The sequence below is a fragment of the Chiloscyllium punctatum genome, chromosome 13, assembly GCF_047496795.1.
Source record: "Chiloscyllium punctatum isolate Juve2018m chromosome 13, sChiPun1.3, whole genome shotgun sequence".
Classification (NCBI taxonomy): domain Eukaryota; kingdom Metazoa; phylum Chordata; class Chondrichthyes; order Orectolobiformes; family Hemiscylliidae; genus Chiloscyllium; species Chiloscyllium punctatum.
In genome coordinates this window covers 97,011,437-97,036,434 of record NC_092751.1, presented here as the reverse complement: position 1 = coordinate 97,036,434, position 24,998 = coordinate 97,011,437, and the positions used below count along the sequence as shown (strand labels likewise).

The 24,998-nt window shown below is 39.2% G+C and overlaps 1 protein-coding gene across 3 annotated transcripts; it reads left to right on the top strand.

Moving 5' to 3' along the window:
* The first annotated feature begins 261 nt into the window (after positions 1-261).
* aifm2 (AIF family member 2) lies at positions 262-23,422 on the top strand. Of its 3 annotated transcripts, none has more exons than XM_072583365.1 (9): positions 262-444; positions 3,702-3,894; positions 9,212-9,340; positions 9,432-9,551; positions 9,673-9,765; positions 10,563-10,671; positions 11,982-12,134; positions 19,680-19,880; positions 22,983-23,422. In XM_072583365.1, the coding sequence occupies exons 2-9, from the start codon at positions 3,847-3,849 to the stop codon at positions 23,135-23,137; spliced, it is 1,008 nt and encodes a 335-aa protein (XP_072439466.1). In that variant the 5' UTR covers positions 262-444; positions 3,702-3,846; the 3' UTR covers positions 23,138-23,422. The 3 variants fall into 3 exon arrangements, with proteins under 3 accessions (XP_072439466.1, XP_072439464.1, XP_072439467.1); XM_072583363.1 differs by having other exon boundaries at positions 263-444; positions 9,225-9,340; XM_072583366.1 differs by lacking the exons at positions 262-444; positions 3,702-3,894 and adding an exon at positions 4,965-7,741.
* The last annotated feature ends 1,576 nt before the right edge of the window (positions 23,423-24,998 follow it).

Here is a 24,998-nt window from a genome sequence, read left to right as displayed (position 1 = left end):
TTTTGTTCTGTGCCATAGCATATGAAGAAAATATACAAACATTGGAGTTTGACTCCATCCAAACAAACCAAAAGTATCTCTTAGATCAACAAGACTGTATTTACATGCATTTGAAGAACTGGGTTGTCTGTAACTAAAAGAACCCTCATTTAACTTCAGCAGAAACACCTCAAACAAGCTATTTCCCCACTGTATTCTAAGCTTTACTAAATCCGTAGTGCTGGACCTGTGCGGTTTGATCAGGGAACAACCAACAGGATTCTTTTTCAGCACGGTCTGGAGAACGCTACGTGCTGACCACTTCCTGATGCACTATAAAGTCGACACTGTGAAGCCCCATTTACAAATTTACGGATGTGTAGTAACAGACTGTGACTCAACAGTTGGAGTTAAGTTTCAATTGCACCTTACCAATTAAATCCAGCGGAATTTTTAAGATACGGGGTAAGTTTCAACAACACACCGTGTCACTGGGGAAAAGTAATGGGGGAAGTCGTTCCTGTTTTGAAAAATAAATCAATTTGAGATGTTTTTTCCGGGTTGTTCAGATCTCTCAAAACCGGTTGTTGGTCCGAAAAGTTGACAAAGCGTTTCTCGGGGTTGTAATTGTACCTTGAGTGTTATCAGAGAAAACTGGAAATAGAAGGGGAGTTCATGTGATAAACAAGGCCAAGCCTTGGGGGTTCAGCATAGTGTGTAAGTGAGCGTGTGTACTGGGGAAGGCTCTGCTGGGAGACTGGTGAGTGTGTTCCTTCATTGATTCATACGCCGGGGGTGTACATGCTGCTGGAGTTTGGCCCGGGGTTTGGATCTGACCCTGCATTCCGCCTGCAGCGAGACCAACATTGCAACGCGCCGCCTTCCGGGAGGCAAAATGCAGCATGTTGGAAACGTCATGCGACCTCTTAATGTTCTCTTTTAAAATGAAGGGTTGTCATTAGCAAACGACATGATAAAATTAGTTTGCAAAAGCGACCATTCCGGCTTTCCTGCAGATAGCGGGTGATTAGATGTCCATCTAGTGGCGATTGGATACAAGATCCTCCCTTTTCCCCTCTGCTAACAGTTTCAGTGCAGTCTAAGTCATTCCTTCTCCAGACACAGTGGCCTTTCCAAACAAGCCAATAATCCTTTTATTTAGAACCCTCTACGGGGAGGGGGTGGTGGTAGAGGTCAGTCATGTCCCTGATTTTGAGGTGTCAGATCTCCAGGAATTGAAAATCTGATTTCCACGGCAAGGAATTCTGGAAGGGTCTATGAACTAAAACTGTGTCTATTTATAAATGGTCTTTGTATACATTTTCGTACTCTGCTGAAACAAAAAGAATGCAAGATGGCAAAGGTGGCTGCTAACTAAAGTTTTTAGAACCGTTTGATTTGATTATTGAGTCTGTCACTTCAAGAAAAAAAAACAGAAATTGTTGGAAAAACTGGCAATTCTAGACTCGAACATTAACACTGATTTCTGTCTACAGATGCTTCCAGATCTGCTAAGGTTTTCCAGCAATTTCTGTTTTTGTTTCTGATTTCTGGCATCTAATTCTTTCTCTCACTTCTCGGTTGACTTGGGAAGCTTGTGGGCCATGACTGAGCATCCTGGTGGAGATGATCCAGTGGGGGTGGGGTGTGGAGAGGTATGGTTGCCATGAAATGAAACCTCCAGGAATGCATCCTTAGAGTTGGCAATCTTACAACCTCAACACAAATAGAATGTGTCTCCTGTATTCTCTGGTAACTAAAACTTAACCTTTTGATTTGTAAGGTATTCTCACTCACTCACTCACTCACTCACTCACTGAAAGGAGAAAGATTTAAAAAAGACGTGGGGGTAGCTTTTTTATACAAAGTGGTTTGTATGTGGAATGTACTTCCAGAAGAAGTGGTGGATGTGGGTAGAGTTACAACATTTTAAAATACATTTGGATAGATACATGAATAGGAAATGTTTAGTGGGATATGGACCAAGCGCAGGCAGGTGGGACTAGTTTAGTTTGGTATTATGGTTAACATGTACAGAAGGATCTGTTTCTGTATTGTATGACTCTATGACTTTGTGACAGATTGGTCAGGAAGATATACTAAACGGTGTGGCCAGAGAGTTCTCTCATTTCTTTTGGATTTGCTTAAACAATTAGGTTGGAGTGTTAAACCATGCTTGTGAATCATAATTGTAAAAGTTAAACTAGAGATGGTGGGTGATTCAGCATGAAGAGAATTTGGAGCTAGAACATTCCATTTGCAGAACGAGGATGAGCTAAATGGGTGAAATGGTCACCACCTCAGTGTTGCCCTTTCTGAATTTTATGACAATAAAAATCAGGAGCTGGAGTAGGCTATTCAGTCCCTCGAATTTGTTCTGATATTTAATAAAATCACAACTGATGTGATTACAACCTCCAATCCTTATTCCTGTCTATCACTGATAACCTTTCACCTCTGCCTTAAAAAATCAAAGATTCTGCTTCCACAATCTTTTGAGGAAGAGACTTCCAATCACAGTCCACCTTCTGTGGGAATGTTTCTTGCCTCCATTTTAAATGGGCAACTCCTCATATGTAAACAATGCCCTCCAGTTCTAAATTCATCCATAAGAGAGAATATCCTTTCCACATCTGTAATGGCAGGACCTCCTTAATTCCTCATTTCAGTCCAGTCTCTCCTATTTTTCTAGGCTTCCATGGATACAAGCCCAGCCTTTCATCAAAAGATAACCTGCACCTTCTGGGCAGAGTGGTAAAACCTCTCTGAACACCTCCCAATGCACTTACATCCTTTCTTAAATTTTGGACAGATTAAATAATACCTTTTTTGTGACAGTATTCAACAACTGGAACAATGATACTATGACTGCAATATTACGACATGAAATCACCTTGTGTAGTTTTAATCAGTTTCTTGCAGGTACAATTTTTGCAATGTAAAACTGAAATCAAATGTGTCTTCCTCAAAAATGACAGTATGGAAAATGGCAATGTCAAACCAGTGTCTCTGTGTTTGGTAAGATAGCAGGAGACGTCTGCATCACGAGATTGACTCTCTGAGTTCAATCATTTATCTACATTCAGAAAGGGTGGGTTGGGATGGAATCACAGGTCATTTCTTCCAGAACAGATTCCAGCTTTGCATGAGTTTTCGATCTAATTAGCAATGGAATCTTGTGGTTCTTTTCGTTCATAAACATTGAGAAGTAATTTGCTTACTTTGTCCTAATAGAGGCTGATTGCTTTTGAGAGTGATTTTACTTAATGTGTGTAAATTCTCATCTGCTGTAAATGGCAATAATGACAATTCTGGATCTCCGCTTTTAGCTTTGGCAGGTGCACAAATGTTCCTGACATCAGTGGAGTTTCCTATTCACACTGGCAGCTGCATTTGCACTATGTACTGTTTGACCAGGGCACTTGCTGTAGTCATGCTGAAACTTCGTGTTAGAGTTTGGAACAAATTTGAGTGAATGCATATGTTGCAAAACTCACACATGCAGGAATTGAATTTGCTTGTAATGCAAATAATTAATGAATTATTGGTGCATTAAAGTAAATTATTAAAGTTTACATATTAAAGTAAATAGCTGCAGTGATTTATCGGGAATACATTTCAAAGTACAATGTAACTGTTGCCATCCAATGTATTTACAAAGAGTTGATCTAAATAATGCCACAAACATTTTATTTAAATGTTGCTGTTTTTGTTTTCTCTAGTTTCCCCCCAGGAGAATTATGGGCGGGACAGTATCTGTCGATGAAAGCTTCCACGTTGTGATTGTCGGTGGCGGCTTTGGAGGCATTGCAGCAGGAAACCGTTTGAAGTCATACAATGTTCCATTCACGTTGATTGATGTGAAAGATGCTTTCCACCACAATCCAGGAGCACTCAGAGCATCAGTGGAAAGTGGTGCGTTAACAGAAAACTAATGTGTTAATTGTGAGAATGGGTTCTGTGCATTCCAACAATAATATGTATGGAATAAAAGGGACTGTGGCAACATGGATATGAAATTGGCTGAATGACAGGAGTAGTGAGTGGACTGGAGGAAGGTGAATCTAAGAATCCTTGCTATTCCTGATTATATTATTCTAAAGTGATGGAAAAAAAAGACACATTTTGTGGAAGCTTCGTCATCAGGACAGTTTGGAAGAATACCAATTCAAGGGAAGGTGATGAATGAGAGAAGAGCATTAATTGTAGAGATGTTGTCATGTAGATCATACCCATTAATGCTGATTAACTGCCAAACTTTGTTTCAATTTTAAACCAGACAGATTCAGGTTAGTGTCAATGAGTGTGGTGCTGGAAAAGCACAGCTGGTCAGGCAGCATCTGCAGAGCAGGAGAGTCGACGTTTTGGGTAGAAGCCCTTCATCAGATTGCACAAAATGTTAACTCCTCTCCTTGATGCTGCCTGACCGGCTGTGCCTTTCCAACACCATGCTCTTCGACTCTGATCTACAGTTCTCACTTTCTCCTAGATTCAGGTTAGTGCATTGCCCTGTGAATCAATGAATGGCTGTCACCTATTTTGTTGTTGAAATGGGCATATTACAAGTAGATGTTCTTTCTGTCTGCAAAGATGAGGGCTCCATGTAATAATATGTAATTTTCAGCATACCCAAGTGTGCAATGCTGCAAGCCTCAAAGGCAGTTCTAACTAGGTTGTCACTGTAAATCTTCAAAGGATTATCCATAAGGAAGTTGCATATATTGATGGAGCATAAAATAAAGGGTACAGTTCTAATGTGGCTGCAGGATCAGAAAAACCTGGATTTAAATGTCTATAAATCTTTGAATGAGCTGGGACATGTTGAGTGCATAATTAATAACTGAAAATGTGTTGCTGGAAAAGCGCAGCAGGTCAGGCAGCATCCAAGGAGCAGGAGAATCGACGTTTTGGGCATGAGCCCTTTTTCAGGAGCCCTTCCTGACAAAGGGCTCATGCCCGAAACGTCGATTCTCCTGCTCCTTGGATGCTGCCTGACCTGCTGCGCTTTTCCAGCAACACATTTTCAGCTCTGATCTCCAGCATCTGCAGTCCTCACTTTCTCCCTGCATAATTAATAAAGCAAACAGCCTCTTAGGCTTTATTAATAAGGGCATAGAATATACAAGATAAGTTTTTGTTAAATATATGTAGAATGGTGGTTTAGCCTAAACTGCAGTATGAAGGGAGAATCTAAGGAGGAGGCACTTCGGTAGGGTAATGTCAGTAATCTAGTCCTGAGGCCCATGCAGAAGTTCTGATTCATTGATTCAAATCCCACCATGCAATTCAAAATCAATTAATAAATAGACAATAGGTGCAGGAATAGGCCATTCAGCCCTTCGAGTCTGCACCGCCATTCAATATGATCATGGCTGATCATTCCTAATCAGTATCCTCTTCCTGCCTTATCTCTATAACCCTTGATTCCACTATCTTTAAGAGCTCTATCCAACTCTCTCTTAAATGAATCCAGAGACTGGGCCTCCACTGCCCTCTGGGGCAGAGCATTCCACACAGCCACCACTCTCTGGGTGAAGAAGTTTCTCCTCATCTCTGTCCTAAATGGTCTACCCCGTATTTTTAAGCTGCGTCCTCTGGTTCGGCACTCACCCATTAGCGGAAACATGTTTCCTGCTGCCAGAGTGTCCAATCCTTTCATAATCTCATTCCGATCCCCTCTCAGTCTTCTAAACTCAAGAGTATACAAGCCCAGTCGCTTCAGTCTTTCAGTGTAAGGTAATCCTGCCATTCCAGGAATTGACCTAGTGAACCTACGCTGCACTCTCTCAAAAGCCAGAATGTCTATCCTCCTATTTGGAGACCAGAACTGCACACAGTACTCCAGGTGTGGTTTCACCAGGGCCCTGTACAGCTGCAGAAGCACCTCTTTGCTTCTATACTCAATCCCTCTTGTTATGAAGGCCAACATGCTATTAGCCTTCTTCACTACCTGCTGTACCTGCATGCTTGCCTTCATTGACTGGTGTACAAGAACACCCAGATCTCTCTGTACTGCCCCTTTACCTAAATTGATTCAATTTAGGTCGTAATCTGCCTTCCTGTTCTTGCCACCAAAGTGGATAACCATACATTTATCCACATTAAACTGCTTCTGCCCACTCACCTAACTTGTCCAGGTCACCCTATAATCTCCTAACATCCTCATCACATTTCACCCTGCCACCCAGCTTTGTATCATCAGCAAATTTGCTAATGTTATTGCTGATACCATCTTCTATATCATTAACATATATCGTAAAAAGCTGCGGTCCCAGCACAGATCCCTGCGGTACCCCACTGGTCACTGCCTGCCATTCCGAAATGGAGCCGTTTATCACTACCCTTTGTTTCCTATCAGCCAACCAATTTTCAATCCAATCTAGTACTTTGCCCCCAATTCCATGCGCCCTAATTTTACTTGCACCAATCTGGAATATTGATAACAGTGACCACTAGTAATTGTTGTAAAAGCCTTCTGGTTCAATAATGCCGTTTTTCTCTTTTTAAGGAAGGAAATCTGTCCGAGCTTGGTCTGACTTGCAGGTGACCCAGATCCACTAGAATGTGTTGATTCTTAATTGCTTAGCAAGCTATTTCGTTCGGGAGAAATTAAGGATGGGCATCAAATGCTGGACTTGTCAGAAATGTCAACAAATAAATGAAAAAGAAATGTGGCTCCACTTGTGAAGACATTACAGTGTGTAGAAAACATTCACCAGAATGACTGGATTGGTATATGAATAGGAAGCGTTTAAAGGGTGTGGGCCAAATGCTGGCAGATGGGACTAGATTAGTTTAGGATATCCAATCAGATTGGAAGAGTTGGACCGAAAAGTTTGTTTCTGTGCTGTATAATTCTGACTGCAGGGATAAGAAATTGTAGTTCATTCGATAAATTGGAGAACTTCTGATCTGTTTTCCTTGAAGAAGAGGTTAAGATGAAATTTGGTAGAGATATTCAAAATGATGAGTGATCTGGATAGAGTAGAAAGGAGGAAGATCCATTATACATTAGTGCAAAGATTGAGTATAAGGACAGATTTAAGGTAATTGGTGAAAGACAGGAGGTGACCGGAGGAAAAACTTTCTCAAGCAGTGAGTTTTATGAACTGAAGGCACTGGCTGAATGTGGTGGACATGGGCTCAATCAATTCTGAGAATTTTTTTAATTTTCTGTTGCTGTCCATAGGGCTTTTGTTTTTTCAGTTAAAGCCAAAGCTAACCAGTAGCAGAGCAGGGATCCTGTGAATCTCCCAAAGATACGATGCACATTTCACAGGTATCTGATTAGAAGAGCTTCTGTTTTCATCATGTCTGAAGATTGACTCCTAAACAAGAGCATGGACACCCCTCAAGGATCAATGTCTGAACTGTTATGTTGGCTTCATTGATGCTGGAAGTTGTAATTAGATTGTTGTGTCATAACTAATTGGGATAGTTTAAATTTGTCTGCATTTGAGCAACTGTGTAACTAACTTCAAAGAATCCGTATGACTATTTTTAAACCACTTTTAAAATTCTGTATAGGTTAATATAGTATGAGCACCCCTTGTTTTTGATTTCAATATTTTAACACATGTTATTGAGTTGTTGAATGTCGAAGTGGAATAGTTTGGACTCCCAGTCAAAGTATGAGGAAATCTAAACCAGGATCCATTGTTGAAGCCCTGCATTAAATGAACATTCCATGTGAGAGAGAATAGACGGAACTAACTGCGTGCTATATAAATGCACAAACTGTTGACTGAACTGACATACGATGGTGAGATCTTTGAATGGATAACCCACTTGTTTTCCAATGTGAAGAAAGTTACATTCCAGGAGTTGGGAACAATTTAATGAAAACTCCCCAGCAATGTGCAGTTTGAATAATATTTGAATAATATTGTAGTAATAATAATAAAGTTGAGGCATAGAGCGCATATAAAAAGTTAATTAATATGTAGATTAAAGAAGTACTATTTACTTCAATGCTTTCCTGCAACAAAATCAGCAATTTGTGCTCTAAACTGTTTCCCAGGGAGTTTCAAAATAAAATATGAATGAACTAAATAAGGAGATATTGGGGGAGATGACCAACAGCTTTTGGTCAAAAGTTGGTTTTTAGGAGCATCTTGAGGGAGGAAGGAGAGTTCAATAGGAAAAGAGGTTCAGAGAGGGAATTCAAGTCTTGATCTAGTCAACTGAAGGCAGTCACCAATGTTGGAGAGTTTTAAAAATTGAAGATATTAAAGAAGCAAAACTTAAATGGGTTTCCTCCCACAGTCCAAAGATGTGCAGGTTAGGTGCATTGGCCGTGCTAACTTGCCTCAAAGAGTCCTGGGATATGCAGGTTTGGTGGGTTAGCTATGTGAAATGCAGGGTTACAGGGATAGAGTAGTGGGTGGGTCTGGGTGGGTTCTCTTGAAGAGGGTCAGTGTAGACACGATGGGCCAAATGGCCTGCTTCCAAACTGTGGGGAATTTTATGTTTCTAAATGAGCAGATGAGTGGCTTAGAAGGTTGATTCAGGCATTAAGGGATTACCTGATGATAGATTGAGTATGTTGTGTCTTTACAGATTGGAGTTGAGAAGAATGAGAGGTGACCTTATTGAAATATAAGATTCTTCATGAGCTTGTCATTGTAGTTGATGAGAGGTTCTTTCACCTTGTGGGAGAGTCTAGGACAAGAAGACATATTCTCAGAGTTAGCGGTTGCCCCCTTAGGACAGAGATGAGGGTGACTTATTTTCTGAGGGGAGTTGATATGTGGAATTCTTTACTGTAGAAGATGGTAGAGGCTGAGTCATTAGATTATTTAAGCTGAGACTGATTTTTAATCAGTAATGGAATTAAGAGTTATGAGAAAAATCAAGAAAGTAGAGCTGAAGATTATCAGTCGGCCATGATCTCGTTGAATGGCAGAGTAGACTAAATGGGCTAAGTGGCCTACTTCTGCTTCTACATCTTGCAGATGTCTAAGGATTTGTGAGGTTGAATTGGAGAGAAGCCTATATATGGATTGAAATCAAGGATAAGAATTTTAAAATTGAGGCATTGCTCAACCAAGAGTCAGCATTCACCTTTTAAATTCAACATTGAGTATGATTTTCCAAATTCAGAGCAAAATTGGTGAGGGTGTTATTGATTTGTCCATAGACTAATTATTAATACTGGAATTAATGATTTCTTGTCCATTTGAGGAATGTATATCTACTTGGAGATGCATTCTAACTGCTGTAACATCTTCAGTGTTGCCTTTTAGGATTTGCAAAGCAGACATTCATATCATTCAAAGAGACATTTGCACAGAACTTCAAGCAAGGCAAGGTCATTAATATTGATTTAGAAAAGCAGGATGTTATTTTAGAAAATGGAGAGGTAAGTCAGAAAAATAAACCTCATGGATGTATAACCCAGTGAGGTTATTTGTGTGTGATAAATTGGCTTTAATCTCTCTATTATTTTGAAGACTCTACATTTTTCCCACCTCATTTTGGCGACTGGTAGCTCAGGACCATTCCCTGGAAAATTTGTTGAACCAGTTACAATGGAGAATGCCATCCAGATGTATGAAGATCTAGTAAAACAGGTAGTGTCTTGTGGTAAACCAATAAAATTTTACAAAATTTATTCTGCAATTTCCATTCTGGTTCTATCATAGTACTTCTAGCAACAGTGCGTTTTTCATGTGATCATGTGTTTTCAACCAGGTTCAAGAAGCTCAGAGAATTGTTGTGATTGGAGGTGGATCTGCTGGTGTGGAAATGGCAGCAGAAGTCAAAACTGATTACCCTGAGAAAGAGGTATTGATTTACACTGATTGTCCTGTATGTGAAAGGTTACCATTTAATGCTGTTCTCTAAGTTGCTCTTTAGTTTCTGCAATTTAAGCAGAAGCAGGCAGTTTTTTTGATTGAATAATAGACGATATATAAATCCTCTGCCATTATTTAGTTTGCTAAAATTTAAATGGGAAGGTGCAGTGGGTGGTGTCCCTGCCTCTGTGCCAGAAACTTCGGGTCTAAGTTTCACCCCAAGAGTTGATGATCAAGGAAGGGTGCATTCCCAATGTGACCAAACAGGTTGAGTGTTCCCTTACAAATCCTTTCCATACACCAGTGGCAGGCTGATGAGTGGGTGAGATTCCTGATCAGCTATATAATCAGGGCCTCTGCTATCAATATCCTTAAAGTTTGGATTACAACATACATCTACAGTAATCACACTTTCTAGCACTTGGGCCATAGTAGTCAATGTTATGACATTTAAGGTGCTTATCTCTGTACAGAGGAAGAGGCCATTCGGCCCAACAAGACCATGCTAACGCTTAGAGTAAACTATCTAATAAAGTCTTTGTTTTTGGTCTTCCTCCAAGCTTCAATCATTCATTTTTGAGTATATGTTCAATTGATTTTGAAAGTTGCCATTGAATTGGTTTTCATTACTTTTTCAGGCAGTGTATTCTGCATGTTCTATGTGCGTAAACCCATAGAAACAATATATTAAAATTTCAGAGCAGGTGTTACTGTTTTTGATCCCTTCTTTGTGGTTAACTATTTGTTTCCACAATGCTTTTTAAAATTTTTAATCTGTTTCCATAGGTAACTTTGATTCATTCCAAGATTGCTCTGGCTGATGTTCAACTCTTACCCAGCGTAAGGCAGGGGCTGAAAGAAATTCTCTTGAAGAAAGGAGTCCAGCTTCAGTTAGGTAATAATACCATTGAGAATATTTTTAAAGGCATAAATTTCATTCCAGTCCATTTTTAAAAAAAAAAAATCGATAATTGTTTGCATTTTGAAAGAATAGCATTGGTTTTGCCATATTGATTCTATGCTTTGTGAATTAAGAAAGTCTGTTCATTGCTGTAGTCATATACATCTAATACTTGGTTCTGTGTCTTCTAATCACAGCAAATGTAAGAAATGCACAGCAATTTAGCAACTGAACAGTTAGCGTCACTAGTATAGACTCATCTAGAGGAACGTTTCCTACTAGTATGGTTTTAGTTTGGATTTCTAATATTTTTTGTTCTATTTACTTTATACCAGTCCCAATTCACTTTTCCTCAGAGTATAATAATATGAAAAGTTGGGATGGATGTGTCTTCTGTCAGTCATGATCTCAAATGTGAAACTGTTTGTTTTTCCCTGGACTGTTGGAGGCAGAGGGATGATCTTTTAGAGCTTTTTAAAATCATGAGGGACATGGATCGGATAAATAGACAGTCTTTTCCCTGGGGTGGGAGAGTTCAGAACTAGAGGGCATAGGTTCAGGGTGAGAGGGGGAAGATATAAAAAGGACCTAAGGGGCAACTTTGTCACGCAGAAGGATGGTGCGTGTATGGAATGAGCTGCCGAAGGAAGTGGTGGAGGCTGGTACAATTACAACATTTAAAAGACATCTGGATGGGTATATGAATAGGAGGGATATGAGCCAACTGCTGGCAAATGGGACTAGATTTGGTTAGGATATCTGATCGGCATGGATGACCTGGACCAAAGGGTCTGTTTCCATGCTGTACATCTCTATGATTCTGAGTATGAGTCTGTGACTGAGTCTTCGCAGACATATCCCCATTAAGACCTGCTTTTGTTGAACTCCCCAAGAAGCTTGTCTTTGTCTGCTCCCTCTTTCCACTTGGTTTACTTGAAGGTTGAAGGTGCCAAATAATTTATACATCTCAAACAAGAAATCAGCTGAAGAAAATTGATCTGGTGTGAGGCTAAGGGCATGTAGTGAACATATTGGCATGTTTAACTGATTTGGCATTTGTGCTTAGTGTCAAGCCAAGTTGATTTTGGACCAAACTGATTATGTTCTTTCCCCATCCGGAACCTATTTCCCAGATGGTTCAGTCCATCTTGTGCTTGATTTTTGATAATGTATTCTCTGGTACCTTGCCTGAATTCCATTGGAATTAATGGTCCTGTGAACTTTGAACCCTTGAATAAAGCATTAAGTTGCTCTGAGAACTGCTTCCTGTGGATGTTCATGCTCTCCTTTTTTATTCGAAAAAGGACAAAAAGTCATCAACATCCAGGACCTGGTGATGAATGAAATGAAGGCTGACATGAAAGTACTGACTGATAAAGGATTGGAGATTATTGCAGACATGGTCATCTGTTGTACTGGAATAAGGGTCAATTCTTCAGCTTATTCAAATGCTTTCAGTAAGTTCTAATTCTAATGTAATACATTTAAAGTACTGCTTCTATTCATCCATCGTGATAAGCTATGTTTAAAAGCCATTTAAATATCATTTCACATCATAAACAAGATAGGGACTTTTAGATAACTTAGCTTTTCTGAACATTAAGAACGATTCCTTTGTCACATTTTATATATAATTTCTGTGTGGAAAGTCATTGATTCAAATAAGTGGTTTAAACAAGCAATTATTCTAGCCCAAATATTAATTGGTCATATAAGCAAATATAGAATCGCTCTGTTTGCTCTCTCTTCAAATAATACTGAAAATGGCAATGCTAATTTTCAACACAAAAATGTCAGTAGGATTAGAAAATTACCACTGCTAGTAGTATCTGCAAACCGAACTTTAAATTAGTGTTATCTGCTTGTAATTAGATTATAAGACATACAATTTGGGGAGATGACTCTTCTGGCATAGTGGTAGCACCTCTACCACTGAGCCAGGAGGCCTATGTTCAAGTCCCAACTCCAGATGTGTGCAATAATATCGCTGAATAGGTTTGTTAAAAATACCTATAATTTGAGAAGAAAGTAGTGCAAACAAGGAATTGATTTTTTTGGATAGGTGCTGCATACACTTTAGTGTGTGCGTGCAAAGGATTCTGTCTGCCCTTTACTATATGAAGACCATCCACTTTTTTTTTTTTTTGTCCTTTTTTCCTTTCCCTGTGTTTTGTATTTTTTCAATTTCATTCTCTTTGTGTAACTAGATTTTTTTTTCATGTATTGAAGAGTCTATTGACCTGGACGTGCCTTTAAAATATATAACCATGCCTATGTGTATGGGTGCTGTTATTTTCAGATTGACTAGGTAACCTTTCTACTTACTTGCACCTCTTCATGAAAGCAAAAATGTCTCTGAATCCTCAGACAGTCAGGCAGCATTATTGAGGTGGGGAAAAAAGTCAACACTTCAAGCTGCTGACACTTCCACAACTGATGAAAGGCCATCCTTACAAAATATTGGCTTGTGTAATTTGCTGTGGTGGTAATGACAAGCTTGAAATTGTTACTTCACTGAAACTGACAGCCAGTATCTTTTAGGAATCTGCACATGCAAAAATAACACACCAGTCCAGACCGTGCTGTGAGTCAGTGAGTTTTGCGAAGATTTGTAGCTCGGGTTGAGGTTCTGGATGTAAGTTTGCTTGCCGAACTGGAAGGTTCATAGAACATAGGACATTACAGCGCAGTACAGGCTTTTCGGTCCTCGATGTTGCGCCGCCCTGTCATACTAATCTGAAGCCCATTTCCTCCCCCCCCCCCCCCCCCCCCCCCCCAACGTCCATATGCCTGTCCAATGACAACTTAAATGCACTTAAACTTGGCGAATCTACTACCATTGCAGGCAAAGCATTCCATACCCTTACTATTCTGAGTAAAGAAACCACCTCTGACATCTGTCCTATATCAAATCTATCACCCCTCACTTTAAAGTTGTGTCCTCTCGTGTTTGCTGTTCCCATACTTGGAAAAAGGCTCTCCCTGTCCACCCTATCTAACCCTCTGATTATCTTGTATTCTCGATTAAGTCACCTCTCAACCGCCTTCTCTCTAATGAGAACAGCCTCAAGGCCCTCAGCCTTTCCTCAGAAGACATTCTTTCCATACCAGGCAATGTCCTAGTAAATCTCCTCTGTACCCTTTCCAAAGCTTCCACATCCTCCTTATAATGCGGTGACCAGAACTGTACACAATACTCATGTGGCCATACCAGAGCTTTGTACAGCTGCAGCATAACCTCCTGGTTCCGGAACTCAATCCCTCTATTAATAAAGGCCAAAACACTACATGCCTTCTTAACAACCCTGTCAATCTGGGTGGCAACTTTCAGGGATCTGTGTACATGGACACCGAGATCTCTCTGCTCATCTGCACTCCCAAGACATTCAGACATTTCATCACCATACTAGGTAACATCAGTGAGCCTGTGGTGAAGCACTGGTGTTATATCCTGCTTTCTGTTTGTGTTTAGGTTTCCTTGGGTTTGGTGATGTCATTTCCTGTTTTCTTTTCCTCTCTCAGGTCATAGATGGGATCCGAGTCTTTGTTGATGGGGTTCTGTTGGAATACCATGCTTCTAGGAATTCTTGTGTGTCTTTGTGTTTGGCTGGTCTGTTCTCGGATAGGTATGTTGTCCAGGTCAAAGTTTTTTGTCCATCCTCCTCTCTATGTAAAGGATATTAGTGATAGTGGGTCATTTATCTGTTGACTAGATATCCTAAGTTCATCAAGTCCTATTTGCCAGCACTTGGCCAATATCCCTAAACCCTTCCTACCATACACCCATCCAGATGCCTTTTAAATATTGTACATGTACCAACCTGCACCACTTCCTCTGGCAGCTCATTCCTTCCATGAACCTGCGTGAGAAATTCTCCCCTTGGGTCCCTTCTAAATATTTTCCTTCTCACCTTTAAACCTATGACCTCTAGATCTGCACCCGTCCCCTCCTAAAAAAGACCTTGTCTATTTACCCCTCGTGATTTTATAAATCTCTAAGGTCACCCCATAGCCTCTAATACTCCAGGGAAACAGTCCCAGTGTTTTCAGTCTTTCCTTATAGCTCAAAACACTTCAACCCTGGTAACATCTTTGTAAATCTTTTCTGAACCTTTTTCAGGAAGGATGTTATCATATGATCTGAGGATATGAAAATCTTGACTCTGGTTACGTGAAGGATGGTAAATGTAAAGTCACCATAGTCTTACTGGACCATGGGGTGCTCCCTCATCAGTGAGAGTTGACTGTGGGTGGGTTAACTTGAGGGTCATCACACCTCCAGTGTGGAGAGAAGTTGAGAAAGAAAGTCCTTCACTGTGTTCTCAGCTGGTGCAGCTGATGGCATTACACTGCATTACAAACCAGCCATCTGAGCCAACCGATCCCCTCCTCACTCGTCCCACTTGACATGTTAATGGAAGCATGCAATTCTTTCTAATCAAATAGCTTAATGTTAGCCAAGACATCGATGTGCCTGTGAACGTAATATTTGCATAAATCAGTGAGCTGTAATATACGTCTGGATCTACTGATGCCACTTTAACTGTATGTTATATGGGATAACATAAGCATTGACACATCAGTTAAAGAGAACCTGCGGGAGGCAAAATACACATTATGGACAGCTACCACTGCTTACCACAAAGAAGCCACTCCAAGATATCAATGGTAAATATCTGTAACTCTTATTGAAAACTAACTTGAAAACAATCCTGAATATCAAAAACCTCGGACGATCAACAGTGTCAGCTAATGTGAGTACAGATTTGTAGATAGACATTGTCCAGCCAGAAAAAGGATTCTTTCTTGCTGATTAAAATCTCAATTCCTGCAATTTCCAATTTTAAAACAAAAAGGCAGTCAAAGGCTCCATGCTGCATAGTTACCAGCCTTTTGTGTAGGAAAATTCAACTTAAATGCACTTAATCATGCTAATAAAGGCTTACCTGTATTCAGCTGTCAATCAAATTCGACCATTTTCTTTTTTCAAATCAGCAACAAAATGAAGTGAAGCCTATGATGTCATCAGTCCTTATTTGGCACAAACACCACCTGCAGGCACAAATCTGCTACTACAAGACTACATTTCATACAGAAACAGTTTTAAAAGAGCACCGAGGAAAAATAAAGGGAACCAGAAGCCAGCTCTGAAAAATGTACAGCACACCAATCATTTTAAAAAGGGAATGAGGAAGAACATGATTGTGCAGTAATGCTGAATGACAGCAAGATACAAAATGCAATAGAAAACAACTCCTACCACTCCAGATAGGTATTCTAGCACCAGGTTAGGATAAATTATTAAACCTCAAGTGAGTTTGAATTGTTAATCTTTTTAAATTCTTTGTTTTTACCTGTGTTATATAATTATTGAAGTGATTGTACATCCCTATGTACAAAGTGTTTGGGATTTTAAAACATTTTTTGGGACAAGAAGATATTGTCTGGCTCACATTCTCTATATTTGTACACCTTTGAGACATGCTCATGATATCACTATATGTAACCTGAGGACATAGATCTTGGACTCCTCTTGATTCTGGTCACTTGAAGCTTGTGATGCTGAATGAAGTAAACTACAGCAATCTTTGTAACTGATTAGCCCAATATTAGCACAGACCCTGCTGAGCCTGTGAATTTAATATTTGTAAATATACTATGTGTGAGCTGTAATAAATTTCTGTTGGATCATTCTATACTACATTATCTATGTGCTACTTTTTTATTTTGAGGGATGTTGTGAACATTGGCACATTGTTTTGTTCAACAATGGGCCAGCAAACCAGTTTCAAACAGCCTCTACCTGCACTCAAAATAAAGGACATAATGAGTATATGTAGTATGTCACACAAGAATTGTCATGGAGATATAACAATTTGTGGAGAAATTAATTGCAGTCTTCCCAAAACGTAAATCTGTTACAATAATTAAGGAGAAAAATCAACTAGCAAATAGGTTAAGAGGAAATGTAAGTCAAGGCAAGAAGAGGAGCATTAATTAATTTGGCATTAAATGAGGCATTTGTGTATCTAAATGAAGGTTCTGTTCAGAACAAGAGCTCTGGAAATAAAGCACATTTCAAAAATTTTAAACGTTCATTTCTTAGAATGCATGATGCTGTGAAGGCATGGGATGGATGAGTTGATCTCTTTTTTGCCAGGTCATCGCAAATTGTAAAACAATGAATCCGCATTAACAACTGTCATAACTTAAATTTACCTCTTTTAATACTTGTTGTTGAAATAATCTGAGTTACTGAACAGTTTAGACCACAAACAATTACTAGTTAATGACTAAATGACTGAGCATCCAGCTATGATTGCGCTCACTTCCTGTAAATTGGAACCTCTTAGATGGTGAACAAGTTAACAACATGGGGTTGTTGGTCTATTAGAGGGGTGCTCAACTTGTGACCCACATGCCACCTATCGCTGGGGTCTGAGCATTTCATACAGCCTGATGTCTGCTCTATTGGGGGAGTAATAGACAGGCTGCCTAATATTCATGCTAACTTTTCTTTCCCAAACATTTGGCATTGATAAACCTTTCACTACTTTGATCAGTGTTACAGTGCCCTCTTTGGGCCACTCAGTCAGGACACTCTAATTGGGGTGTGTCAGAATTTAGAATTAAGTTTCAGAATTTTTTTTTTTTGTAAAACAAAAAGCACCTTTTTACAAAATTGCATTTAAGTTCCTTTTGGTGGTTTGGAAGGGGGTGGGGGCCGGTGGTGATATGGTTTCTTTCACTTAAATGCAAAATGTTTGGTATGTAATAATCCTGGTGGAAATTTTGGAGTGTAAAACTCCTGGATTATTTTCTTGAGCTGAAAGGGCCTGAGTAATACAGTCAGGAGTGGAGGGGAAAGGGAAGAGAGACAAAAGGAACGAATGAGTCTAGCTCAGTGTTTTCTATGAGAGCCAACCCAGGTTGGCGTTAGTTAAAAATAACTCTGTATCTTGGCCCCAGTCTTCAATCCTGGTCATCAATTGGAGCTGCTTTTTTTTTTTCCCCCTCTAGTCTGTTTAACCAAAAAGCCCCAAAACTTGGTGAATTACGTACAGTTCTGGTGACCACCTTTATAGGAAGAATGTACAAGCATTGAAACGATGCAGAGGAGATTTATGAAGATGTTCCCTGGTATGGAGGGAAGGTCTTATGAGGAAAGGCTGAGGGACTTGAGGCTGTTTTTGTTAGAAAAGGTTAAGAGGTGACTTGACATACAAGATAATCTGAGGATTAGATAGGGTGATTTGGAGATGCCAATGTTAGACTGGGGTGTACAAAGTTTAAAAATCTCACAACAACTATGTTATGGTCCAACAGGTTTATTTGGAAGCACTAGCTTTTGGAGCACTGCTCTCCACAATCCTCTGATAAAGGAGCAGCGCTCTGTAAGCTAGTGCTTCCAAGTAAACCTGTTGGACTCTAACCTGGTGTTGTGATTTTTTTTTTTTAGCTTGGATAGGGTGGACAGTGACAGCCTTTTTCCTCCAAATGGTGATGGCTAGTATGAGGGGACATAGCTTTAAATTGAGGGGTGATAGATACAGGACAGATATCAGAGGTAGGTTCTTCGAGAGTAGTAAGGGCATGAAATGCCCTGCTTGCAACAGTAGTAGACTTGCCAACTCTAAGGGCATTTAAATGGTTATTGGATAAATGTATGAATGATAATGGAATAGTGTAAGTTAGATAAGCTTCAGATTGGTTTCACAGGTCGGTGCAACATTGAGGGCGGAAGGGCCTGTATTGCGCTGTAATGTTCTATGTAAGTGGTTTTCCTATTAGATTTGCTGCTTAGGACTTTTCAATGGTCATTTCTATTCACTACTCATCCCAATTATCAATTTGTTGCATTTGAATTTGTTTTTGTGGTTCATGTTTACTGTTTTTGCAACCCTTATCTTGCTGAAGTTTGCTCACTCGTCCCTTGAAAACTTTAAACGTGTCCCTCCCTGCCCTGTCCTCATGCAAAGGTGAGAGAGCCTTGTGTTTGTGGACTGCTGGTTGTCAATGTTGTTAGATCTTTTGCTTATGATGATAACATTGAGTTGATTTCCTTCCACCTCTGGGAAGAACCATGTCTAGGATGTTTTGTCAATAGTGGAGTTAACTATTTCATTTTGATACAGTTTATGCAAGTTCACTTGCATAAACAACATGTACAATTAAGTGACATTAACCTTGAAATTAGCTAATTATTGGTATGCAACCAGTCCAACAAATACATTGGCTTCTTGTGAAGGTAGCCTTCTACATCTGACCAGTAAAGGTTACTGTGGGAGAAGACATTGGAGGGTTCCCTGAGTGAAGAGAATCTACTGAGGTGACTCCGTTGTGACACAAATTTCAAGCAAAAATCCTTTTCTATGCAATTGACCAGTCTGGGTGACTTGTATGTCAGAAGCATTCAATTTTTATTTAAAACAGTTAATCAGTTTTATTCATCACAGAAAATCTTTGAAGATGTCAGTGAGGCACAGCTACCTAGACCAGTCAGGTGCTGATTTTCTCAACTCCTAAGCTTTCAGCCTTTTAACAAGTCTGTAAGACGATCAAAGAGTGAGGCATAAAAATATCATACTTTAGGTAACTGGCTGAAGAACAGTTTCTTAATATTGACTGGCTTATCATTGGTAAAGAATTCTGTGTCTAAATGTGATCTTAATAGATCTGAATTCCCATATTCAAGTTTGCCTGCTACCTCCATGTTGTGTGGATTCCCTTTTTAAGTTAAAACAACATTAGTATTTCTGGCAATTCCCAGTGTTTAGCTGCAGTCTGTACTAAAATTATTCTATTCCTCCCTATTAGACACCTCAAAATAATCCTTGATTTCTTGTTTAATATGGCCAGTTCTAATCTATTGAAAAATGGTCTTACTGTTGAGTCTTTTTGAACTGAGACTTAACTATGTTGTTGTGTCATCGAGTAAAGCATGATCTGTGTACATTTTCAGAGACTACATTATATATTTGATGTTTTCACTCTTTCCACAGAAGATTGTCTTGCTGAGGATGGTGCAGTACTGGTCAACCCACATTTGCAAGTCATTGGGATGGAAAATGTTTATGCAATAGGAGATTGTGCAGATGTGAAGGAACCCAAAATGGCTTATCATGCTGCACTTCATGCAGTGGTTGCTGCAGATAATATTATCAACAGTGTTGGCAAAAAAAATCTGAAAGTTTACAAACCAGGTAGGGGTTCTGCAGATAGCTTTCTTTTATTTTTAGCAAATTACTTTCATTCAAAAGACAATAAAAGTGCGATGTCAGACCATGTTTTTAATTTTTTTGATTAAATATCTTTTTTTGTTTCCCTTCTCTATTCACCAACCTCCGTTCATTCTAGTCCCATACAGAAATACACCAGCTTAAATGAACGTGAAGTGAGGTGGATGTTTATCTCCATTTGGAAGTAGCTGACTCCAGTTTAGGAGGTCCATGCCCATTGGAATGATCTGAAAGTATGGGAGCTTGGTGCAACTGAAGCAGCAATACATAATATTTTTATTTGGCATACAGGGTATGTGGGAATGAATCAGTTCACTACAAAGAGATGTCACCCACTTGTAAGACTCAATTCAATTTAATGCTGCACAATAACTAAAGCTCAACCTGTTTGCTATATTGTCTATGATATAGTATGACATGAAGAAGAATGAAACATTCATTTAGTGCTGTAGCTAGTGTCTAACCAACTATGTTTTTTATTTGCCATTCATTCAAGGGATGTGGGTGTTGCTGGCTGGACCGGTATTTATTGCCCATTCCTAGTTGCTTTCAAAGGTGATGGTGAGCTGCTATCTTGAACTGATGCAGTCCTCATGTGGATGGGTATCCACAATGCTGCTAAGATTGGAGTTGCAAAAATTTGATCTCGTGACAGTAATAGAACGGTGATATAATTTCATGTTAAGATAGTGTGTGACATAGAGGTGACCTTGCAAGTGGTGGTGTTCCCATGGATCCATTGTCCTTGTTCTTTTAGGTGGTAGAGGTTATGAATTTGAAAGTTGCTAGGAATGAGTTACTGCAGTGTATTTATGGTACACACTGCTGAATGCAGATGGTGAAGGACTGAACGTAGATGGTTTGGATGAGATGTCACTCAAGTGGGCTATATCCTGGATGATGTCAAGCTTCTCATTTTTTTACTGGAGTTGTACCCAAACAATATTGCATCACACTCCTGACTTGTGTCTTGTAGATTGTGGATAGGCTTTGGAGAAATAAGAGGTGACTGCGTCATCTTAAATTGACATAACATATGTTCTTGATTAGTTCGGGGTCCAGGGTTATGGAGAAAAGGCAAGAGAATGGGGTTGAAAAGCATATCAGCCATGATTAAATGGTGAAGCAGCATAAATGGGCCAAATGACCTAATTCTGCTCCTATAACCTATGGCCTTGTATGGTATTCTAGAATACTTGGCATGTAAGTTTGGAGTAGATTATGGTGTAATGAGTGCAGGGTGCATAGCTTGTATTGTGACTTTTTGTAACTTGTATTGTAAGCCTTTTCTGCCATCTATCATCCTGGTGCACAAGTTATGCAGCTATGAATGTACACAGAATAGTTACGCATTCTTGAGAATGAAGTAAAGATGGTATGGCAGAACACCAGGGGAATATACTATTATATAGTGGAATGAGGTTTTGTACTGGATCATGCAGTATTTCTAATCTTACCGGGTGATACTAAATGCAACCAAGGCTTCTCCAAAGATAAGTATATGATACTTTTGTGAATTTGAATGATTTTATTGTTTTGTGTATTTTACAGTAGGAATAATATACAATGAAAAGCTTTCACTTATTGCCACGGTTTTGTACCATGTTGAATAATTTTAAGAATGATGGGGAAAAGATAGAGCTTAAAAAAAGTTCATCAGTCTTGAGCCAGCTCACCATGCTGTGTCACCATCCCTCCTCTTCCACCTCACCACTATCTACACCTGACCCAAGCAACACTGAAGTTGCTGATACTCACTGAGGTGCTATCTTTCCCCAATGGATTGACACTCCTCCTGTGCTGGACCAACCGTTAGAGTCGCTGATCCTTGGGTGACATCTTTCGCTGCTGGGCAAATTCACCAGTCACCTCCATTGTAGCAGTAGCCGATTCCAATGCCAGGTCCTCTGCTCACCCCAGAAAAGTAAAGATTTGCTTGAGGTGTGCACTAAGCTCTTGCCACTGTTGACCGAGCTCCGGGCAAGAGGTAAGTAAAATTATAGGGAAAAGAAATAAAGAAAAGCTGTCAGGGTAGAAGAACTCTGACTCAGGAGCTCCACTGCGCCATCTTGTTCAATACTTCCACGAGGTCAGATGCAAGCTGACATTAGAGGCTTGGGCAGTTCCTGTGTTTGATGTGGAATGAGTCAACATTATCCCAGTTTCTTAATTCACCAAACTCCTGAAATCAAATTCATCAAGCCAGCCATACCATGATGGCTGCATAAGCTGAATTATAGTTATTTTTTAAAGCGAATCATTACACAGAGATCCATGAAAAACAGTGTTATGGCAGTGATGTTAAAGTTGAGGAAAACAGATATATGTTTTTGCTTCAAATGCATTGAATACTGTCTAGCTGATGTTGAATAATTGCAGGAAAGTTTGCATAGTCAGAGCTGAAGTCTAAATTGTGTCAATGTTAAGATCATTCCTAATTTGAAGCCTATTAGTTGCCCTTTTTTATTTACCAAATCAGACCTTTCAGCAACATTCTCAAGATGGTTCTGATGATAGCAATATAACTAATCTATTGCTCCAGAGTTACATGGAAAGTGCTCTGTACCGACACACTATAAGAATATTGCCCAATTTAATAGGATGTCTAGGAGCTGGGTGGACAGGTCATGGAAACTACATACATTGGTTATTGCACTGCACTCTAGCTTCTAAAGAACACACATTTGTTCGTAGTACTGATGTTTCAGAGGCAGACATTGTTAGTCAAGCTATTCAGATGTGATGACACACTTCCAGGACAGTGGCTTAAACTTGTACCTCCTGGTCAAAAGAGCCTTCATACACTATCAACCAGGGTGGGAATCAAACTCACATGCAGAGTACAACGGATTAGCAGCCAATCTGTTTAAATTCCCAGCCACTTCATAAATGTGTAATCTGTTGGTAATGTGTGTTGGCAGAGTTATGGGTTAGTTAATAAATTTATAAAATGTAACGTTTTTTGTTTCTTTTTACCTTTAAATCTGTCTGGTTTCTCCTGCATTCTTTAGGGCGGAGAGAGAACTTAAAGCCGTTTTTGTGAATTGTTTTTTTTTGTCTCCCTAGGTTCTCTAACTATGCTCTTGTCAATGGGTAGGAATGATGGAATTGGCCAGATTTTCGGTTGTCATGTTGGAAAATTCATTGTTGTCATGGCCAAAAGTAAAGATTTACTAGTTTGGAAAAGCTGGCGAGAAATGGGCCAAACAAAACCCAGCTGACTACAGAGTGCTTGACTGTCTTTCTCCTGTTCTGGATTGTGCCTTTATTGGTTTCTTTTAATGCATATTTAATCCTTTTTGAATTAAAAATTATGATGCTGTAACTTTATAAATAATTTGCAAGTAGAAATGATAGAACCTGAACAGTAGTCAACCATAACATGACAAAAAATATCAAATACATGTTTTATATGGGTGCAGAAAAAGCAGCTGTGACCCTGTTTCTGTTCACTGATGCTTATAAAGCTTAATCACTGCAAACAATAAATAGATTTTTCAAATCCACACTGTAGATTAGATTACTTAATCTAAGTGTTTTTGTATAGTATTTGTACATCAAATATTTATAATAAAGTACTTTTCAGATAGCAGGGAAGAAACCATCTACATTGCATTTGTATCTGTAGGAGACCAATTTGTATGAGCCAAGAACTGTTTTTCTTTTGATTAGGGAATGCATGTGTATCCAAAACTAAAAGTGGTGAGATGATATTTTCAGCAATTATTCTGGTTGAAATTTCTCAGCTGGTCACAATGTAAATGGGCCTGGAAAGCCTAAGTTTAAATTCCAGTAATGAGTTCATGGATTCCAACAGAATAATTGTTTGAAATACTCTAATTGGCCTTATCAACTCTTAGTCAGAACATTCCTCTCTGTTACTATCTAGGACCTCTGCTGGAAAAGCAAAGTATTGGGATCATATCCAAAGACTAGGTCGGATTTGGTTTTGTTTCTTTATTCTTTTTTTTAAATCCATGGTTCCTATCCCTTTTTTATCTTTTCCTGTTCAGGCTCCTTATTGAACAGTGCCCCTGGGATTGAGAAGCAAGAGTCAAGTCTCAATTGTCTTCTCATCAACATCTTAATAAATTCCTCTGAATTAATGTTTCTGAAAGTTCAGAAATGCCGTATGTTGTGTCCTAGTGGAATGCCAACACGCGATGAAAAGCTTGATCACCAACAAATCCAGATATGTTAAGGTATTTCTGTATTATTGAATTTTGATGTTTCTTCTGGACCTTTCAATGTGAACATCATTACTTTAGTTTTTTTTTGTGACTTGAGAGAAATTAAATTATCAAGTGGCAGCAAACTAGAGGTGCTGAAATCAGGTTGATCAGATATCCACTTAAAAATGTTGGCTATGCTGAAATCTGCAGCATTAGATCTATCTTTTCTAAATTTGAGAAGTGGGTAACTGGAGCAAAATTGTGTTGTCCACTGTAGCTGTCTATAATGATGGCCTTTATAGAGTATTCTAGGCCATGTGAACTTAGCACCACAAAATCCAGGATTCTAATTCAGTGATGATGAACAGTTTGGCAATATAAGTTCAAGGTTTATGATTTAGATGTAGTGATCGTCTCCCAACATTTTGTATTCTCCATTGCATTGATGTAGAAAGACGAGTAAGTTATAGAAACTGCATGCTAGCAATGTAGTGAGCAGCAATTCAGTCTATTCTTACAATTATTTTCCCATGAAATACCAGTCAATTTTTATTTTTGTGATTAAAATGGCCAGGCTGAAAACTATAGTCAGTAATTTCTTTAACCAGAATTGTATAACTGCATATCAAAGAACTAAACAAATAATTCAATTGACTTTATTCTAAATCACCACATTATTGAAGGGTAAGCCTCAGCACTTAACTGAGCTTGTATGTAGCCTGACTAACATGGGCTCTTGTGAGCAGTGGTAAAGTCCATACCTCTAGAGCAGATTGATTAGAAAAAAACTTACAATTTGACTAAACAGTTAGTGTTCTCCCAGTTAGGTACAGAGTCGGAAAGCATGGAAACAAACTCTTTGGTCCAACCAGTCTAGACCAACTATAATCCCAAACTAAACCAGTCCCAC

Coding starts and splice junctions, on each gene's coding strand:
- aifm2 (XM_072583363.1), top strand. CDS start 3,720: ATGGGCGGGACAGTATCTGTCGATGAAAGCTTCCACGTTGTGATTGTC. Junction 12,135..19,679: donor AGCTTATTCAAATGCTTTCA/GTAAGTTCTAAT, acceptor CTCTTTCCACAG/AAGATTGTCTTGCTGAGGAT. Junction 19,881..22,982: donor TCTGAAAGTTTACAAACCAG/GTAGGGGTTCTG, acceptor TTGTCTCCCTAG/GTTCTCTAACTATGCTCTTG.